Genomic DNA, 18,241 nt, shown 5'->3' with positions numbered 1-18,241 from the left:
GAAAACAAAAGAGCTGGCTATGGGGATGGGGTGCATCTGGCCACTCTTTTGTTTCACCTGGGTGCGTGGACAGTCGGTCCCCAGCGTTTGGACGGAGAGAGAGGCTGTTTCATCGGCTGCTTTTCCTTCTGCCAAACCCTGGGATCCCAAGCCCGCCTTCCCTGCCCCGCTGGGAGCCGGGCTGTGGCCGCCCTGCCCCGCCGCTGCTTCGAGCCTTCGCTGCGTTGTAGCCCTGCTCACCCTGCCTGCCCAGACCTCCGGGGAGTTCCCACCGCAGCTCCGCAGTTTGGATACATCTCGTCTGCCACCCGGGATTTGTGCTCGTCCCTGCCGTTCCAGCCTGCTGTTCCTGAGGGTCCGGCCGGACACCAGGATCGGCTGCCCAGGGGTTTGTGAAGCCTTTGTCCCATCCCTTCCCGGGATCCCAGGGCACCGGTGCCGCGTGCTCCCCGAGCTCGCTCCGGAGCGCCCCCTGCAGCCGCGGGGGAACCATCGCACCTGCCCTGCTCACCGGGAGCCGCCAGCGCCCCTGCCGGCTGCGAGCGGAACTGCACCCGAGGGGAAAGGGCCCGACAGCCGAGAAGGCTGGCACTGGGTTTGTGATTGTTTGCTGTTACTGCCAGAGTTATTGCTGTTTGTTTGACTGGTTAGACACATATGGATATATAATAGTAAAGAACTGTTATTCCTATTTTCCACATCTTTGCCTAAAGGCCCCTTGATTTCAAAGTTATAATAACTCGGAGGGAAGGGGCGTTGCATCTGCCATTCCAAGGGAGGCTTCTGCCTTCCGTAGCAGACACCTGTCTTTCAAACCAAGACAGCCACCAATTTAAATTTCACACATGAAATCCTGTACCTACTGAACTGGAATGAATTCCAGCAGATTTTTCTGATGCAGAGCCAAACTCGGCTCTAACTAGTTTGCTTCCATAACACAGCTCAAGACTGAGGAGGAAAACACAGAAATAACTAGCAGTGAAGGAAGTCAGGCTTTCCAGAAGGTGGCTGGGGAGAGCAGCTGGGGAAGTGGGGAGGGGTGGTGGAAAAAAAGTTACTCTAACAAAAGATAGGAACATGTTGCTCCGTAATTACATCCAACTGTTTCTGGGTGCAGACTTGAATAATTCATGCATTACGACTATCATCTCCCACAGAGAGAATTGTGATGGCCCAATTGTCACTGTGCTTTAGCAGCGGGTTCAGCTACCCCCAGGCACACCAAAAGGCTTATCTCAAAAGTGGAGCAAGCAAGGATGGACACCCAGCTGTGGGGGAACCTGTGCCATAAATCCGTGCATCACATTCCATCAGCAGGTACTACCAGCCTGCACAAGTCGCCCTGGCTGGGACCAGCACCCTGTTGAGTTGAGATGCAATACACCTACGCAAGGAGCATCTCCTGCCTGGAGAGTGAACTCCTTTCATTTTCCCCCACATCCTCCACATAACCTTGGTGAAATGCACTTGTTTTTACTCAGAGCACCCACAGCTCCACTCCCCAACTAGCGTAGGGGGAGAGGTGTAAAATCACACTTTCCCCACAGCAGACTTACCCCATACACTATCCAAAACCACATGGCTCATCTGTACTCCTGTCCTCATCTCACTTTACATTTAGCACAAGGGCTGCAGCTGTCCAGCTGCCACCAGTCCAGGCAGGAATATTTGGAGTGGCAATGCAGCCAGCCAGGTGTCTCACACCCACAGCTACCTGCTGCAGGTGACCTGACTCGGAGAGCTGCAGCCACTCTCCCAGGAGAAAGTTTCCAGGTGGTCGGCATCACAGTAGGTGATGAGAAAGGACTGTTTGCCCGCTGCCATCTTTGCCCCATGTTCCTTTTTTTTTTTCCTTCTGAAACCACCCATGAGTGTCCCTACCTCCTGACCTGGCAGCTCTAACTTCGGCTAACCTTGAAGGCCATCATGTCTGCTGAAGATCAACAGAGGCTGCATTAACCTCTAGCGACCCCTGCAAAACAACAGCTACATCAGTTCTCTTCTACTGAGACCTTCCCTGGCCAGATGGATACAAGCCTGTCACATCACTGCCTGTGGGACAGGTGAAGAGTGAGAGGGACTCAGAGGAGCCAGAGGGTGGCCCAGAGGGTCTGCATTCCCACCTGCAGGACTGCAGACAGGTGAGATGCCAAGCTGCTTTTCTGGCTGTGACTCTATACCATGCATTGCTTTTCCATCCTCTGCTCCAGCTCGGACTGCAGCACAGAGATACAGAAGCTCTGTCCCACAGCAATGCCTCTTTCACCAATACTTAAAAAAAAAAAAAAAAAATCACCTGGAAGTGTGAGGAAAACTGTGCTTCAAAAGATTTATTACATATATTTGTACATATTTTACATGAATGGAATGTTAAACATACAACCTAAAAATCAATAAAAAAATATTTTCATTCGTGATTATGTACTGGCAAACCACTGAAAAGAGTACCTTAGAACAACTTAAGTCAACTTGCAATCATACTGCTCAATTACAAAAAAAGAAAAAACCAACAAAACAAAAAAACGTGTTCCATTTACATTAGACATTGCAAATTACATTCCGATTTCTGCTCCGGGTAATGAAGGAAGGTATCTTGTCCATTACCACTGCACATACAGGTGGCATTTCAGAAGCTAGCATGGACTTCCCTCTAACTCACTGTGGGCAATGTTAGCTCTGTAGGAAGAGGCATATAAAAAAAGAGAGTACACATTCTGCTCTCTACCAGCAGGTATCTGCCAAAGGGTAGGAAGAGGCAGAATGAGATTTGTAATCAAGGGATAAGGTTAACACTGGATCACCACTCATTCAGTGCCACACTGCAGCTCTTAAAACTTGTTACAACTAGTTTTTAAGTAGCTCATTAAAGCATCCCCTCTACAGCTAGGCTACCTCCCTTCTTCCTTGAACATTATAGTGCTTTGGCAAAATCAGCTAAGGGAGAATTCTTCACTGTATGGTAATGAATATTCCAGCTTCATCTTAATATATACATGAGCACAGAATGAAGCTTTGATGTCTCTTCCTCCTAGAATTTCACACCTTGAGAGCTTGTGACCAGTCATGTTGAGAAGTGTTTACTATGAAATATAACAAATCAGCAATAAAAGGGACAGATTTGAAGGAAAACAAGAGGAACAGGATTCAGCAACAGATTATGTTCTTGCAACGTCAGGTTACTTACACTTGAAACTCTGCCAAAATCAAGCAAATCCTATTTATCGTTGCAAAATCTTTGCCAAAGCACACCCAAGGGCAAAAGTCTCTCAAACAAACACACAGATTAAAAGCTGCCAGAAAGATCAGTGAGTGGGCTAGCTGCCTTCTTCCTCTTGTACACTGGCAACTTATTAGATCCAAGACAGAATCAAGTCCAGCCTTTTTCAGATGCAGGATATTCCTACAGTGGTTTACCTCAGCAAGTCTTCAACAACTAATAATGCCCCACAGTGAGGTCATTTTACAGCTTATCCCATCATCAGCTCTGATGTACTAATTGAGACATGACTTTACAGAACACAAGTAGCTTGGGAAGCCAGCCTACAATTGTGGAGTAAGATAATCAAATGTAATTTGAGAATATGGACTGGGTTGGTTTTTTTAACCCCCAAGAGGCTAAAACATCTCCAACTTGAGTTTAGAAGCAGGTTAACTTATGTAGAGAAACAGAAACATCACAAATTGTCCATTCAGGAAACAAATCCTGGACATAGTTCTGTCGTGAATTTCTCACTCAGAGTGTTTTGAATGACAAAAAGTTAAGTGGTAGGAGCTGCATAAAAAAACCCCACGTTTGGCTAGATTGTAGGAAACCCATAACTAGCCTTCTCTTCCAGTTACAACTTCTTACATCACTTTTGCTGATGCCAATGGAAAGTGTATCTATATGGGAATATGGCCTAACATATATCACATCTTCAGCTAGGAGGAGAAGAAATTGATACTAAAATGACTTTTAAGCTTGGAAGGGTGGAAAGTGAATCACCAAATATAGCACTCATCAAAAAAAGAGATAATCCTCCACTGGCAAAGGTGAGCTGGAAGATCCCATAGTAGTACTCCTGCACTCCCAGGCATGTGGTAGTCTCTCAGCAGGAAACTCCCAACTGCACAGCAGAAATTAGTAGGTACAACACAACAATACCAAATTTGCACACAAATACTCTCTTTCAATACGGGAAAGTGGCTAAAAGCCACAGAAACTCAAGAGAGATCCCTGCCTGTATCATACCCAACATGTTTTGCCATCATTTACAAAGAGAATAGTAACATTCAAGTGCCAAGTTCCTTGCTTTTGGTGGAGCACAGAAGAAATGGAGCAAGTTTCTAAAGCCCTCAATCAGAAAAGGCAGCACACTAAAAGCATTCTTAAGCACATCTCATGTATTAGACATATCCCTCCAGAAACACCAAAGATCCACATTTCTGAATAAAAATGATTTTTCCTATATTTGCTGAGATTTCAGTCTCCTGAGAGTCCATTTAACCAGCTCTCCAGCCTTCCAGCAAGGCTTAATTAAAAAGCCAGTGCTCCTAAAACTAAGAAGTAGGATAAATGTATAAATCTTGAGATTCAGTCATAAACCCACTTTACATCATAAGGGGGGAAGCAGGGAAAAAACCAAGGTCACAGGTATCTACCCACGTTTTTGTACATTGCCTACATGTCTTCCATTCCAAAATACCCCAATACACTTACCCTTGATTATGACAGCTAACTTGACTACAAATAAGACCATCTGTTTTCAGCTTTATCCCTCCCAAAAATAAAATACCAATAATTTGTGGTGTGCTTCATATTTTTGCTTTTACATCCCACTGAACTCTTTGTGGAATGTACACACTGAAAGAAAATGAGCTACCTCCTTGCAAAGGGAAGCATTATTATAGATATACTGATTTATAAGAGCCAGGACAAAGGGTGCCCTGTGCTGACAGCAGTGTTGACTCTCTTGTTATTGTACAGGGTATGGTTGTATACAATCCAACTCACAGCCGCCTCCACTATGAACTTCAAAACACGAGTTGCTACTGAAGAGACATGGGTATGTTACAAGTTCAGAAAAATCACACATTTCAAGACAGTGCCAAATGTACTCTTCCCCTGCTGGCAAGCAGCATGTTTATGGCAGACCTGAGTATGGGAATTATTTCACACCCTTACATACTTAGGGAAGATATAGGCCAGATGACAGAAAATACTCTGAAACAGCACAGAACTGGCAATCTCAAGGTATTTACAGGCAAAGAAGCATATCGCACCAAAATTGAAGTTATTGCTTCTTGTGGACAAGTGTGGTGTTCCTTGTTCGAGACACGGGACTTGTTTGGTGTTTATTTTTCCCTTCTGAAGCACAATGAGTCGCCACCCCTGTGAGGACATTTTCAAAATGAAGGTGTTGTCTGTCACTAGAGCTGTGCCTACAGCATGGTCATTCACAGCTGATGGTGACAGAAAGCTTACCTAGGCGAGTTTCCACAGGCGTTCTCAAACCCAAGCATCACTCTCATGCTTCCAAGGGTCATTCCAGGCTTAGTCTATGTTACAGATTTTGATACCAAAAAACCTCCTGTAGTCTTTCAGAAGAGATTTATGGGTACCAAGAAGGTCAAACTGACCTTGTACCAGTTCCTCAAATAGTCCAAGGCATTGCTACTCTACTGTGCTGATGGAAGCAGCGATGGACTCTTGCCTGCAAAAGCATCACCAGTGCGATGGCTGGTGACCTGCTTTTCCAACACTGTTCCTAAATGTGGGGTAACAGTCCTAACTGCTGGGTCTTTAAATCAGCTACTTCCATCTGAATACAGAAAATTAAGGTTTGTGAGGAAACAGTAAGTGTACTAGAAGTATGAACTACCAAAACTGAGCTCAAGTCGTAAACAGATTTATGTTTGCAGTATGTACCTGCTTAACCCCCAAGCCAAAGGCTATCTATGACCTCAGAGCACAGGACATCAAAACACTGACCTACCCCCTTTACATGACTACAGGTGAGTTTCTGTAGGCATGAAGCCAACAGTAACCATTAAATCAATGCAAATGGAAAAGTTTTACTTTCAGAAGATATCAGGAGTTTAAAACATTGGGAAAATGGGCCTGCAGGCAACACCACTATTTGAGTATTACAGGTGCTGTAATTCCTCATCCCCTCCCTCCCTCCCCCAAGATAATACAAGGCAACACAAATATTCTCATTGAAAAAGGACTCTGTACAGGGAATGACTGTACATCTAATGTGACTACAGAATCGAATGCGTGACAAAATGATTCTGCTCCCACTGAAAAAGAGAATTCAACAGGGCCCCAGAGTTACAGGTTCAGCTGAAACCAGTTGATGCAAGCCCAAAAGAGTAGAAACTGCACTGGCAATTACAACAATTATCTGGTTTGGACTCCTTTAGATTTGCAGCGTAACAAAGGCATTTTACAGAGCAACATTCAGGAGAAAATGTTATCCAGGGAAGAGCTGCTCTTCAAGCAAGATGGGAGAGTTTAGGAACATGAACTGCATTTGTTCTCCAGATAGCAGCAGTTGCTCCTGTTCTTTGCCCTTTTTGATATTAATCACAGCAGCAACAGAGACAAATGTGTCTTTAAAAAAAAAAACCAGCCAGAATTATTTATGTACAAGAAAATCATCTGAAGTGTTGTGCAACTTATTTTAACTATTGAAACGCACTAAGAATGCTGTTGCTAATAAATATTCATAAACTCTTCCCTGTGTTGTGAAATTCAGAAACTACTACGCTTAATTCTCAATATAAAAAGTATGCCTCTAAACCCTGATATCTGTTCCAGTTTACTGTCTTTTTTTTCCCCCCTATCTTTTTAAAAAAAACTATTTATTCTAACTGTGATACTTTGAGGGAACTAATATTTATCCACAGTTTTACTCGGTGTACCCACCCAGAGACATCCTGTGTTTTGTGGAGCTCTGGTTATACCAATATAATACAGTAAAATAATAATAAATTAAACAAATGTAGATGCATTAAAAAAAAAAAAAAAAGAAAGAAAAAACCCAAACAAAACAAAAACCCACACTGTCAAATGCTGGTCTCCACATGAAGACACCAAGGGTTTAGATGCAAAGTACTACAGATCCTGCCACCAAAAAAACATTTAAACAAGGAAACATGAACTTGCACACGTTCAAAAAATTAAACACAAATCCCACCTTGATGTTATCTCGCCCATGCCTATAAAAAGCTCTCACTGTTCCTACATTTGCAGTTATTCATTTACACCTCAGGAGGCAGCCTGGAGATGAGAGTAGTACAATAAAATAATTACCTGAAACATCTTTAAAAAAATACCCGTTAAACAAATTACCTTAACTGGCAGCACTTAAAATTGGTAATTCTTTTCTTTTCTTTTTCCTATTTTAAAAAAAGTTGCATAGCTGTAAGATTTTGCTTTGCTGCATTTCTTTCTGTCGATTTTACTCACAAGCAGTAAAAGAGACATTTTAGTTACTTAAATAGCAATACAATGTGCAGATTTCAACTATCTCTATAACTTGATCAATATAAATTAGTTACCTGTCTTGGTTTTACTCTTTGGACTGCATTGTGACAAAGGTTTAGTTACAAAACTTTGAAATACAGTATTCCTACGCAGAGCGGTTTATGTTTTCTGTTCTTGAAAAAAGTGAAGAACATAAAACAGGGTGTGAATTCAGTAAATTAAGGTCACACTGTTAGATTTTATTTAGTTTGCCATTTACTGTTCTTCAGCCAATGAGAAGGTGAAAACGCTCCCACTCAAATCTGGGGCCGTCCTCCTGCAAGGATCTCAGATAGCATGTATCGAACGTCTCCGCTTCCTCTGGAGGCAGTAGGAAACATGTCCAATAACTCGCTTCTTCACAGAACCAGAAGTTAGGCTGAAATTAGGAACTTTGGCCTTCGATACAAAATAGTGTCAGTAATGTCTGTGGGGAGTCGATTGTTACAGGATGTGCAGCATTTTCAAAATCCCTGTGTGTCCTTTGCATGAGTGTTTGGTATACCGAGCACTACTGGCAAGTAACGGTGTCTGCAATGCTTTCTCCATGTCACTGTCCATCTTTGCCTTTTTCAGCCACAAAGAACTCTAAGTCTCAAGCCAGGCACGCTGTGTTCAGCACGGGAACCTCACATCTCCTATGTTTTCTGATCAGTGGAAGCAGCTGTTGGAAAAGCAGAAGACAAAACACCATCATTTCAGCACAGAAACCACTCAAACAGCATGAGCACAACCACTGTGTTTTCCTTCCCCTTTTTCCTAAGCCCCCAGTCATCACCATCCCCGCTGTGAAAAAGGCAAATAGAATTTAACATGAGGCTGGACAGCCATGAGCATGTACAGAGACAGAGGTGCTCATGAACAGCATGCAGGCTTTCTGCCACAACCAGAGATTGGGGGCACTATAGGGAATGTGTTTGTTTATTCACTTTGGCTAACTCTGCCCCGAGGTTAAAACAATTATCCCCATAGCAGGATATCTTCCTTGAGGGTTTCGTTGCTACCCCTACAACACAGACACATGAAGCAATGGGAAACAAATGCACAAATAAATGCTAGTGATGAATACTTCAGATTTTTTTTTTTAATTTCCCTCTGAACAACAAACCCAAACTCTTAGCTACCAGACAGAATTTCAGATATCTCTATTTCTCTAAAAAATATGATGATTGTTGATATGCTTTGCAATGCTTAGGGGCAGTAGTTTAATGTAAGATAAAGTTTCTGAGTTAGTCAGCTAAAGAATAAAACTATCCTTTAGCTTTTAACACAGACTGCAGATCTGCAATCATTAACATACAATATAAGTTGGAAAAATGTGAACTTCTGTGAGATGGGATGGATAGAAACATGTCAATATTTTTTATTTATTTATATGCTTTAAACATTCTGGAATGCATGAACATGAAAGTAGTTTTGAAAATACCTAGCTTCAACTTTCTCATATGATTCCAAAAGCTTTCTGTCAGAAATACATGCCAGTACTCATGGAACAATCCACAATTACACAATTGTATTATTTTAATTTTCTTTCATTTCTATGGAAAAATGCTCTTAAAAAGTTAGTGCTAAAGCTTTCTTGTCACTGACTTGCCACTTTCCAGTTTTAGTACTGGAAAGACCATGCCATGTAAGGATGTAGAAACCTTTTGCCTACATTGCAATATGTATCAATGCTTACTGATTAATATTGTAGTTCTGAGACACAGTAGCAAATTCACAAATAAAAAAATAGTATGGTTATTTCAGATAATCAAGATATTTATTGTTGTGACATAAATAAACATTACCTAAAAATATGAATCTTGTCTTAATCTGATGGATGCTCAGGGCAAGATCTATTTACTTCAAACCATTCATCTATGCAGCTGTTGGATACAAGACAAAAAATGAAAACAATTGACATGAATATCAGTAGCATTTAGCAGTAGGATACGAATATAAATTAGTTTCTCAATTTCAACGACTAGTAGAATTTTATATTATACAAAGAAGTGTTTGCATACACACACATCACTGGAAAAATTAATAACCCTAAACCACAGTAATACTTAGGTATTAAACACTGTTGAAAACCCGAATTTCTTAAGTGTTAAAATTTTCTAAGGAAGCATTTTACAAATTACAGATTTTATACACAAGTTAATTCACTACTAACATTTTCATCTTGATTATGTCATTCATTGACATTTTACTTTCTGTAAAGTACAGACACTTACGAAAACAAAATATGAAACAGGTTTAAAAAGCATTGCCCCCTCTCCCTGCCCAACTCTATTAGCATTTGAGAAAACTTAAGCCCACATGACCTAAGCTCCTCAGCCATAATGCACACTCCTTCCCTATCCAGGTGAATTTGCAAGAATGAGAAGATCGTAGCAGGGAAAATTAACTTCAAATACATTTGGGGGAGATGCAGAAAGATGTCATCTAAAAAATATCTTCAAAGTTGCTGCTGCTGTTTCTTCGTTGTTTGTTTTTAAATGCAAAAAGCAACTAAGTTTAAGCACTTCTTTAATCACCCCTTAAGAAGAGTCACCCCGTAAATGCAACCTGAAATTGTATATCCATCCTACGGAATACTTGCCCTTTATGATATATGCAGAGGCAAGGCAGCCGTGCTATAGTATCTCCTTGCTGCAGCTCTTCCAGGCATATTGCACACTCCCCAGCATCTTTACTCAGCACATCCTCTGAGGAAAGAGCACAAAGTGAAATGGTTAAAAATCACTACTACAAGCAAAAGGTTCTTTATTCAGAACATCAAGGGCAGCTACAGAAGAAGGTATTTTTTGTTCTGCAGAATGGTGAGGATCAGTGACACACCAGCTGACTTAAGATTCATGATGAACCCATGCTCAGTCTTCAATATGGAAATTAAGTTCAAGCCTGAATGTAACATTTCTCTGGACAAGGCACTGTAAGTAACAAGGTAAAGTTCTTCCTAACGTCTAAACACTAGGCTGGCATTTGCTTTTTCTACTCTCCTACTCATTTCTCTTCTATACATCTGGCTTCATTTGACCAGCACTGCTGGTACTCATATTTCACACCTTCAACCTCTTCTCACCATGCTAGCATGTTCTACATCCCATCCATGTTTTTCTCAGTGTAAAGTATGCAACTGTTTACTGTAGGAATGTGAGATTTCCATGAAGGAAAGATCATTGCTGTATGGCTCCAATGACTCCTGGAGACACTGGATTTTTTTGCAGTATTACCAAGTCCCAGAACAAAGGAGGAAAAAGTAAGTTACTAGGAATGCAAAAGAATTGGCCTTCACTAAGAAGTTTCTGGGAAAACATATTATTTTTAATAAAAACCTTCTCTCTTGGACACTTCTCTTAGCCAGAATGTGGGATGCAGAATTCAGTCTTAGCATGAAGCAAAACAGAAGATCACATAAGTCCCTCTTTGCCAGATGCAGATTAGAAGTTCCAGTTAGACACAACCTCACAGAGACCGCAGGGCACTCCCAACAAGAGACCATGTAGCAATCAAACTGGCAGATCAGAAAGGTGCACACTTGGCAAAGTGAAGCCCACGTGCTCAAGTTTCCATGGTTTCATGGGAAAAGCTTCCCTTTCTTTGCCAAAAGGCACCTGAAGTGATTGCTTATGGAGAGTACCTTTTGCAGCTCTACACAAAACCAGCAGCTCTATGCTGTTCTCTCCAGTGGCTCCAATACTCAACCCACTGGCATTCCAAACACAGAGAATGACAGACAACTACAAAGCTACCATGGCAGCAAGAAAGTAAAAGGAAATCAGGTCTACATTGTTTCCACTGAATGACAGCCAGCTCTCTTGCAGGTGCCTGAGTTTCTAAAGCAGTGCTTATTTCAGTCTCCACTATATCCATTGGTTATACTAAAAATACTATGTAATGCCACATGTGGAGCAGCTTCATGAAGATGTGAAAAATATCTAACATGAAGTGTACTCCTATAAAGAAAAATACTCAAAACAAAATAATTAACTACATCCACCACAACAAAGAAAATTTAAAAAATGTATTTTACACACAGTAACATTATTGGGGGGGGGGTCATATTAAAAAACTCCTGTTGTTCTATCAGAAGCTGTAAGCTTCTCAGAACATTAGACATACTAAAGAGACAAGGTAATTTAAAACAATACAAAAGATTCTAAGAATTCTTACCTGTCAACTTGCCCAGAAGAGAGTGCTAAGGATAAATACTTCCTTGAGGTTGGATTTGTTGTTTGGGTTTTTTTTAAATAAAAAGTGATTCTAATATCTGACACCAGGAGGCAAACGCTCTCCAGACATTGTCCGGCTACAGAGATATCAATCTTTGCCTGACACTCTCAGACTTTACCCTCCTAGACCACCTCTCTGCACAACTTTACAAGAACTCCTGTGAGCAGTTCTCACAGTTAGGCTGTAGGAAGTAGCACCATTAATAATTCAAGCATGTATCATACATACATATGGAGCATACTTAATAAAAGTAATTTTTTCCATGGAGTCCCTTTATCAGATCCGTAACTGCTACCCAAACCAAAATGGAACTAAGATATCTCTAGTGAATTAAATCCCAGTCTCACTCCCTCAAGCACTCTCAAGAGGGAAGCATTTAGTCAAGCTTTGATAAGAGAAATTAAAAAGCTGTCCGATAAAAATACAGTTTATAAAAGAAAGCATTCCTGTGAATGGCTTTCCCATCATTCTCTATTGTACATGTCTGGCTTATCCTGCACGCCCCAGACTGCACAATGCTTGGGTCTGAACTCCCACTGAGCAATTTAACAAGGTTCTGCACCTTTTGGCTAATGTTAGGGCATGATGCCAATTTAAACATTTGTATCTCCCACCAGCCCTGGCATGTCTGACACTCCTTTTATTTCCCCTCCGGTATTCCTGTACTCTTCCTCTTGCCAATACTGGCCCTACTACACAAGTCCCCAGCAAACAGCTTGCTGCCTCCCTGGCTTCACCCCAGGTTTTCCAACTGGGATGAGCCACCAGGCACACAATGGGCTTTGCCTAGTCATGCCAGAGGGAGCTGGTGCGAATGACGGCTGGCACAGACTGGACCTTAGAAACATGGTGCAGTTCTGCCACCCCTGCAGAAGAGGTTATGTTAACAGGTCTCAATGCTACTCTTCCTCTGGAATACTGAGGAATCAGCATTCCCTACTTGTGTTAACCTCATGAATCTTACCTAAGGCTCTTAGATGTAAATACTGAAGGAATGAGTACAAAAAAAAACAACTGCTGTAAATGCCCATGTGTAATTTGCACACTAACATACTCCAAGCCCGTATAATTAAGCTTATAATTAATTACACATGTAGAGTGATGACAGAAAAACCAAATCCTTCACAGACTTATGACACCTTGGATCCAACTACCTTTTGACTATTTTAGGTGATTCAGATCATCAGACTCAGACAAAGAAAAAGGGGTCAATAATCCTGTTAGACCGGGATCTGGTCAGAATTTGTTCTGTACTTGTTTTATACAGCACTCAGCTACACCAACACTGGCTTGTATCAGATGGAAGTCAGTTTAAGGGCCATTTAACAATGACTTTTAAACATATCTGTTACCGAAAAATCTGTGTATTATTTTGCACAGAACCACTGCAGTCTGAAGAGGTTTTTTGTTTCCATCTTTTCCTGCAGCAGTGATTCAGCAGATACATTTTTTATAATTTTTCCCTTAAAAAATGCAAACAAGCAACAAAACACACAAATCAAAAGAAAGAGTAAAGCAGCTTAAAACTTCATCCATGTTATGATTAAGACATTTATGTCAGTCTATTACCTAAATGAAAGTGGGAAGAGGAAATAGACCACATTTTTCCATTTCACCCACATGTGGGTACATACACAAATACCACGCCCCCACATCCACGTGCACTGCACCAAACAGGACGTAAATACTCCTCCACCTTCCCAGCTACTTGAACAAGTACTCACTAGCCAAAGATTGGTGTCAAAGATGAAATCTTGCAAAAGAGCATAGTATATCCCTCTTGAGTCTGCTCAAGTACTTTTTCCTCTTCTCCTCTATCCCTGGTTACTACTGTTTTAGCTTCTGGTTGTCAGTAATTTTTCCTCCTAAACTTCTGCTTTTATCTTTACTGGAAAATAAATTCTACTCCATTTCTGCATTTATAGCAAAATAGGTAGTAGAAGATTAAAAAACAGGCACCCTCGCAATCTTGCACATACTTTACCATTTAAAAGCTTTTCCTAGAACTTTCAAAAATACATCCAATAATTATGAAAGCCACTAACGCAGCCATGATTAGGATTATAGGCAATATCCGTGATTAAAGTGCCTTTAAACTGAGGACTGCAAAAGCACATGCACTGCATACCTTCTGGATAAGGTAATTAAAATCTGTGCTGCTACTTTTTGGTTTTCCTTTTAAAACACAGGCAGATATAGCCCTAGGCTCAAGAAACCAGAAATCACGAATCATGGAGATGTCAATGTATTTTGGGAGATACCACTTTATAGCTGCAGTATTTTACTTTTCTCTGGGCGTTCACTGGAAACAGAGCACCAAGTTAGAAACACCTTGACCCAATTCAGTATGACAACTTTCCAAAATGTCTGTATTTTTTCTAAAATTTAAGACCTTAAATGTCTGTTGAAGCTGCCACCACAACTAGCTTACTAGTGAAGGACACCACAAAGGTCAACCCTTTTGGGAACACAATTGAAACTTAATTGAAACATACCTTTTGAACAGTATCGTATCAGCACTAAAATTGGTAAAAAGACAGCCATTAAAAAATATTAATTTAATTTTATTAAATAGTACATAATTATCATGTATCTGCTACACATCCATTTAATTTTGAAGCTGATGGCTAAAAACTGCCTTAGTAAAGTACTAGAGACTGTCTTTGCTTGTTTTCACATGGAGTATGTAGAGTTCTAGACATCTAGAAGCCAATACATTTGTTCACATGTATAGCATTAATTCATCCATATTGCAGAATTTATTCTATATTTTTACTGCTATCACCTTAGCTGACACCACAAGGAGTCAAGAAGGAGCTACAGGTTTCCACAGGTATCTTACTATTCAACAGCCAGCAAGCATGTGTGTATGCGATCACACACTTATTAAATGCTACTGACTTGATTTACTAAATCTTCGTGGCTTCTGTCACATCCGTTTTTCTCCCCCTCCATTTCTTTCTGGTTGTTTCTTACTATGCTTTCTTCCTCTTCACACTTATTTTTCCTAAAATGTGTTCTCTCTAGACCTGTATTTTCTACCCCTCCTCCCGCCCTCCATCATCTCATTTAGTTTTCTGTTGCAAAACAGGCACTAGAGAAAGGATGGAGAGAAATATTATTAACTACCTGATACAAATAATATGGACAGCCTTCTTATATCGGGTTAATATCCTTGGGAGAAGTAGACACTAGAATGGAAGGAAAACCATCATGCAGGATGTGCTTCTCTTATGCAGCTCAGCAATTATCTTTGCAAACTGGTATTGACTGCAAGCAAAACCTGTCTTTCCCAGTCTGCCCTAAGCACTAGGAGAGCCAGCAGTTTCTTCGACCTTCCAGCTGTTTTTCAGTACTCTAGCTGCCACAAGAGGAATACTCTTGATTCTCTACAGATCATTCCTGGATGACCAGGTCAGCCATCTGCTGCTGCTCAAAAGTTGAGGCAGAAAGGCACTCTGAAGGAGAGCTGATTCTTTAGTGCTCAGAGCTCTCAACAGCAGGAGGAACATCATTCAGTTGTCACTGCAGATGCTTATTGTGCCACTCAGCTTGCACAGCTACAGGGTCAGTCAGCAGATTGAGAAAGGCACAGCTGAAGCCATTAGCTTAGCTCCCCTATGAAGATTGCACCTTCACAGCCAGAAGTGAAACTTCCACTGCCCTCAGCAGGGAACCTTCTGAAGAAGCAGTGGGTTCCTGATTAGAAACATTTCATGTTGCTCTAATATAAGCCACCTCCTCTGGATCAGATGTAAAAGGGAAGATATTTAACATCCAATGTTCTAACTTGTACCACAGCTAAGCAGTTTTCAGGACTCACAACACCATAACGTTGAGCAGGTGGGAATTCAGTATTTAGCTCCCCTGAATAACTTCAATCCAAATTCCCTTTTATGCTGCTGAAAAAAACCAATATCGCTGTGCTAATCAAACAAGCACAGGTTGCAACTTTTTGTGCATACAATAACCCCAAACACCACTGCACGACTCATGTGGTAACGCCTAGAACTTAAGCAATCCAAAAATACCTTCCCAGCCACAATACACAAAAGCTAAACCTCTCTAAAGCAAGCTAACAAGCTACAACAAATGTGGCACTTCATCAAATACTGACAAAGTGCTTGATGAATTGCCGGGTTGGGGGATGTTGTGATGTTTGACATCTCACTCTTCACCCCTTCCAACACGGCAGCCCATTACAATTTCCTAGTCAAAGTCCAAGCATCATCCTTGTTTTCCCCTTCCCTCTCATGTTGCTCAGTGTTGGTCCAGGTCTGAGATAGCTATATACAAACAGATACCCATCATGAAAGACTTCCTGCACAAACATTCTACAGTCTTTGGTGCTCCCTCTTCTCAAAACACAAAAGTGAAGGGGAGGGAGCACACAAAACAAAGGGAAAGAAATATTTGCAGAATAAGGCCTAAGTGGCAACACTTGTTTAGCAACACTAGGCTAAGATAGAAGAAATTTCATTGTTTCTTAGCTAACCCACATTTGAAGAACTGGATTTAAATTTTTGTAGGACGTTCTGAGCTTAGTAAATTCTGAGAAATAGCTAGATGCTTCCTGTTCAGACAGATAACAATCGGGCCTATAGTAGTGAAAAAATACTTCTGGTTAGATAAAGATAAAAACTGAAATAGTAGTGATAGAAATACATTTTAGGGAGCAGGTGTAAAAAAAGCCTGTGTTGTGTAGTCATAGTCTACCTAAACAGAATTGTGTCCAGGTAGCTAATTAATATAGAAGGCAGAAGCATTTGCACATTGAGGAAAAACAGCTCTTTTGTGGAGAGACTTAGCTTCAGCAACTACAAGGGAAACCTAGCTGGAGCTGTATGACACAGGGTGCCAATACAAGTTATGGTTCTGAAAAAAGGAATTAAATCCCAAGTATAAATAACACAGCTTTAATACAATGTCCAATTAAGGTATCTTGCTTGCAGACAAAGTCAAGTTTGCACCTCAGGGCTCCCACTGAAAAGCGAGGCTTTGTAAAAAAGGCCAAATAGAGAAATAAAGCTCCTCACTTCGAAGCATCAACATTCCTGTGCTATCGTGATCAGTGTACCAGCTTTCTCAGTCCATATTTATACTTCTGGCAGAAAGTGTTGGGGTGAAATAGGTATTTATACTAGATAAATTCTATCAGCCCAACTGGACATGAAATGTCTTGTCCTCCTATCTTGAAATTTATTGCCAGTGACTGTGCCTTTCCACAGTAATTCAAGATTTGCTCTCAATACAATTATCTGATTGACTCTAAAACTTCTGCTTAAGTCTTTCCAATGTCTGTTTAATCAGTCTGCTTGCAGTTTAAGATGCCTTTGGACATTAAATCATCTCAAGGTAGCTAAATAACTTTCTTCTGTTGCACTGACTTCTAAAGGCAAGTTCTATTCACCCCATTTGTACCATGTCTTTAAATTGTCAAATTTTAGCCTAGGTATGGGCCAAAGAGCTGCACCTGTTCATAAATGAACCACAAATAAACAGTCTTGTCCTCCAGAACATGATGTAGACTTTTTGCCAGACTCACCCATCTTGTACTAAATCCCCACTTCAAGTGAACTGACATATATTTGTTTTTTGAATGACCCAAGAGGTACCTTGAAGAGTCTTGCTTGGCATGCTGTGTTTTGTCCCAAGGCTTACCCTGCTCCTGTCAGAAACGCTGCTTCTGGGAGATAATACTTCTAACTATTGTCTTCTCAGGAATCGATTGGGTGAAAAAGTCTTGAATGCAGCCGTAGAAAACTTGTGCCCCACTGTGAAATCCCACCATGAACGGTGTAGCCCAGCACATGCTGCCTGAAACAAAGCTGCTCATTGCAACACATGGAATAAGGAAGCTGCCTGCAGGCTGTTTTCTTGGTTTTTCATCAGTATTACATGACCTCTCAGGGTATCGGGTGTTAATCTTGAATGTCAGGAGTTAAAAGCAGCATGTAAAGAGGGCAAACCCACGAGAAACAAAATAGCAGCAAAACAAGATACCTTAGGAAACAGCATAAAGAAAGAATCACTTGGGGAATACATCCTCCTTGGCTCCCATCAGGTAAGAATGATTTACACTTCTCAAGGCTGAGTTTACCATCAAAAAGGTTCTTACACCACAAGTATGCTACAAAAGGAGGAGTGGTTGATTAAATGGCCAGAGGCAACCAGCACGTATTGCTGACAGAGTCTGCTGCATTTAGAGAGGATTGTTTCTTACAGGGAGCTGGAGATAGAGCTGGGATGAAGGAAACTTATAGAAACAGGCAAGAAAGAACAAAAGTGTGGGATCCATGCATGCAGATCTTCTATTGTTTTTCTTTGTTCAGGAGTAAAACAAAGCAAAATATTTAAGTGCTACTTATATGCACCCACCAATCCATATCAGCACTAAGAGACTGAAATGGTAGATGAAAAATCAATTTAGGCCTGTTAAAAACTTGGGTCTGCAATCCAGAAATCCAGTTCAAAGGTGGGTGAACCATAATTTCTGCTTAAGCAACGGGC

General features: G+C 41.0%; 1 protein-coding gene across 1 annotated transcript in view; it reads right to left on the bottom strand.

Annotated features, from left to right (window-relative positions):
* Positions 1 to 2,303: 2,303 nt before the first annotated feature.
* Positions 2,304 to 18,241, bottom strand: part of ZNRF2 (zinc and ring finger 2) — a 58,867-nt gene continuing 42,929 nt past the window's right edge. Inside the window, 3 exon segments of the mRNA XM_039549014.1 lie at positions 2,304 to 8,174; positions 9,301 to 9,378; positions 10,098 to 10,203. Coding sequence (XP_039404948.1) covers positions 9,321 to 9,378; positions 10,098 to 10,203 — 164 coding nt within the window. The 3' untranslated portion in view covers positions 2,304 to 8,174; positions 9,301 to 9,320.

Source organism: Corvus cornix, chromosome 2 (genome assembly GCF_000738735.6).
Source record: "Corvus cornix cornix isolate S_Up_H32 chromosome 2, ASM73873v5, whole genome shotgun sequence".
NCBI lineage: Eukaryota > Metazoa > Chordata > Aves > Passeriformes > Corvidae > Corvus > Corvus cornix.
This window is presented reverse-complemented; position numbering and strand designations above follow the sequence as displayed.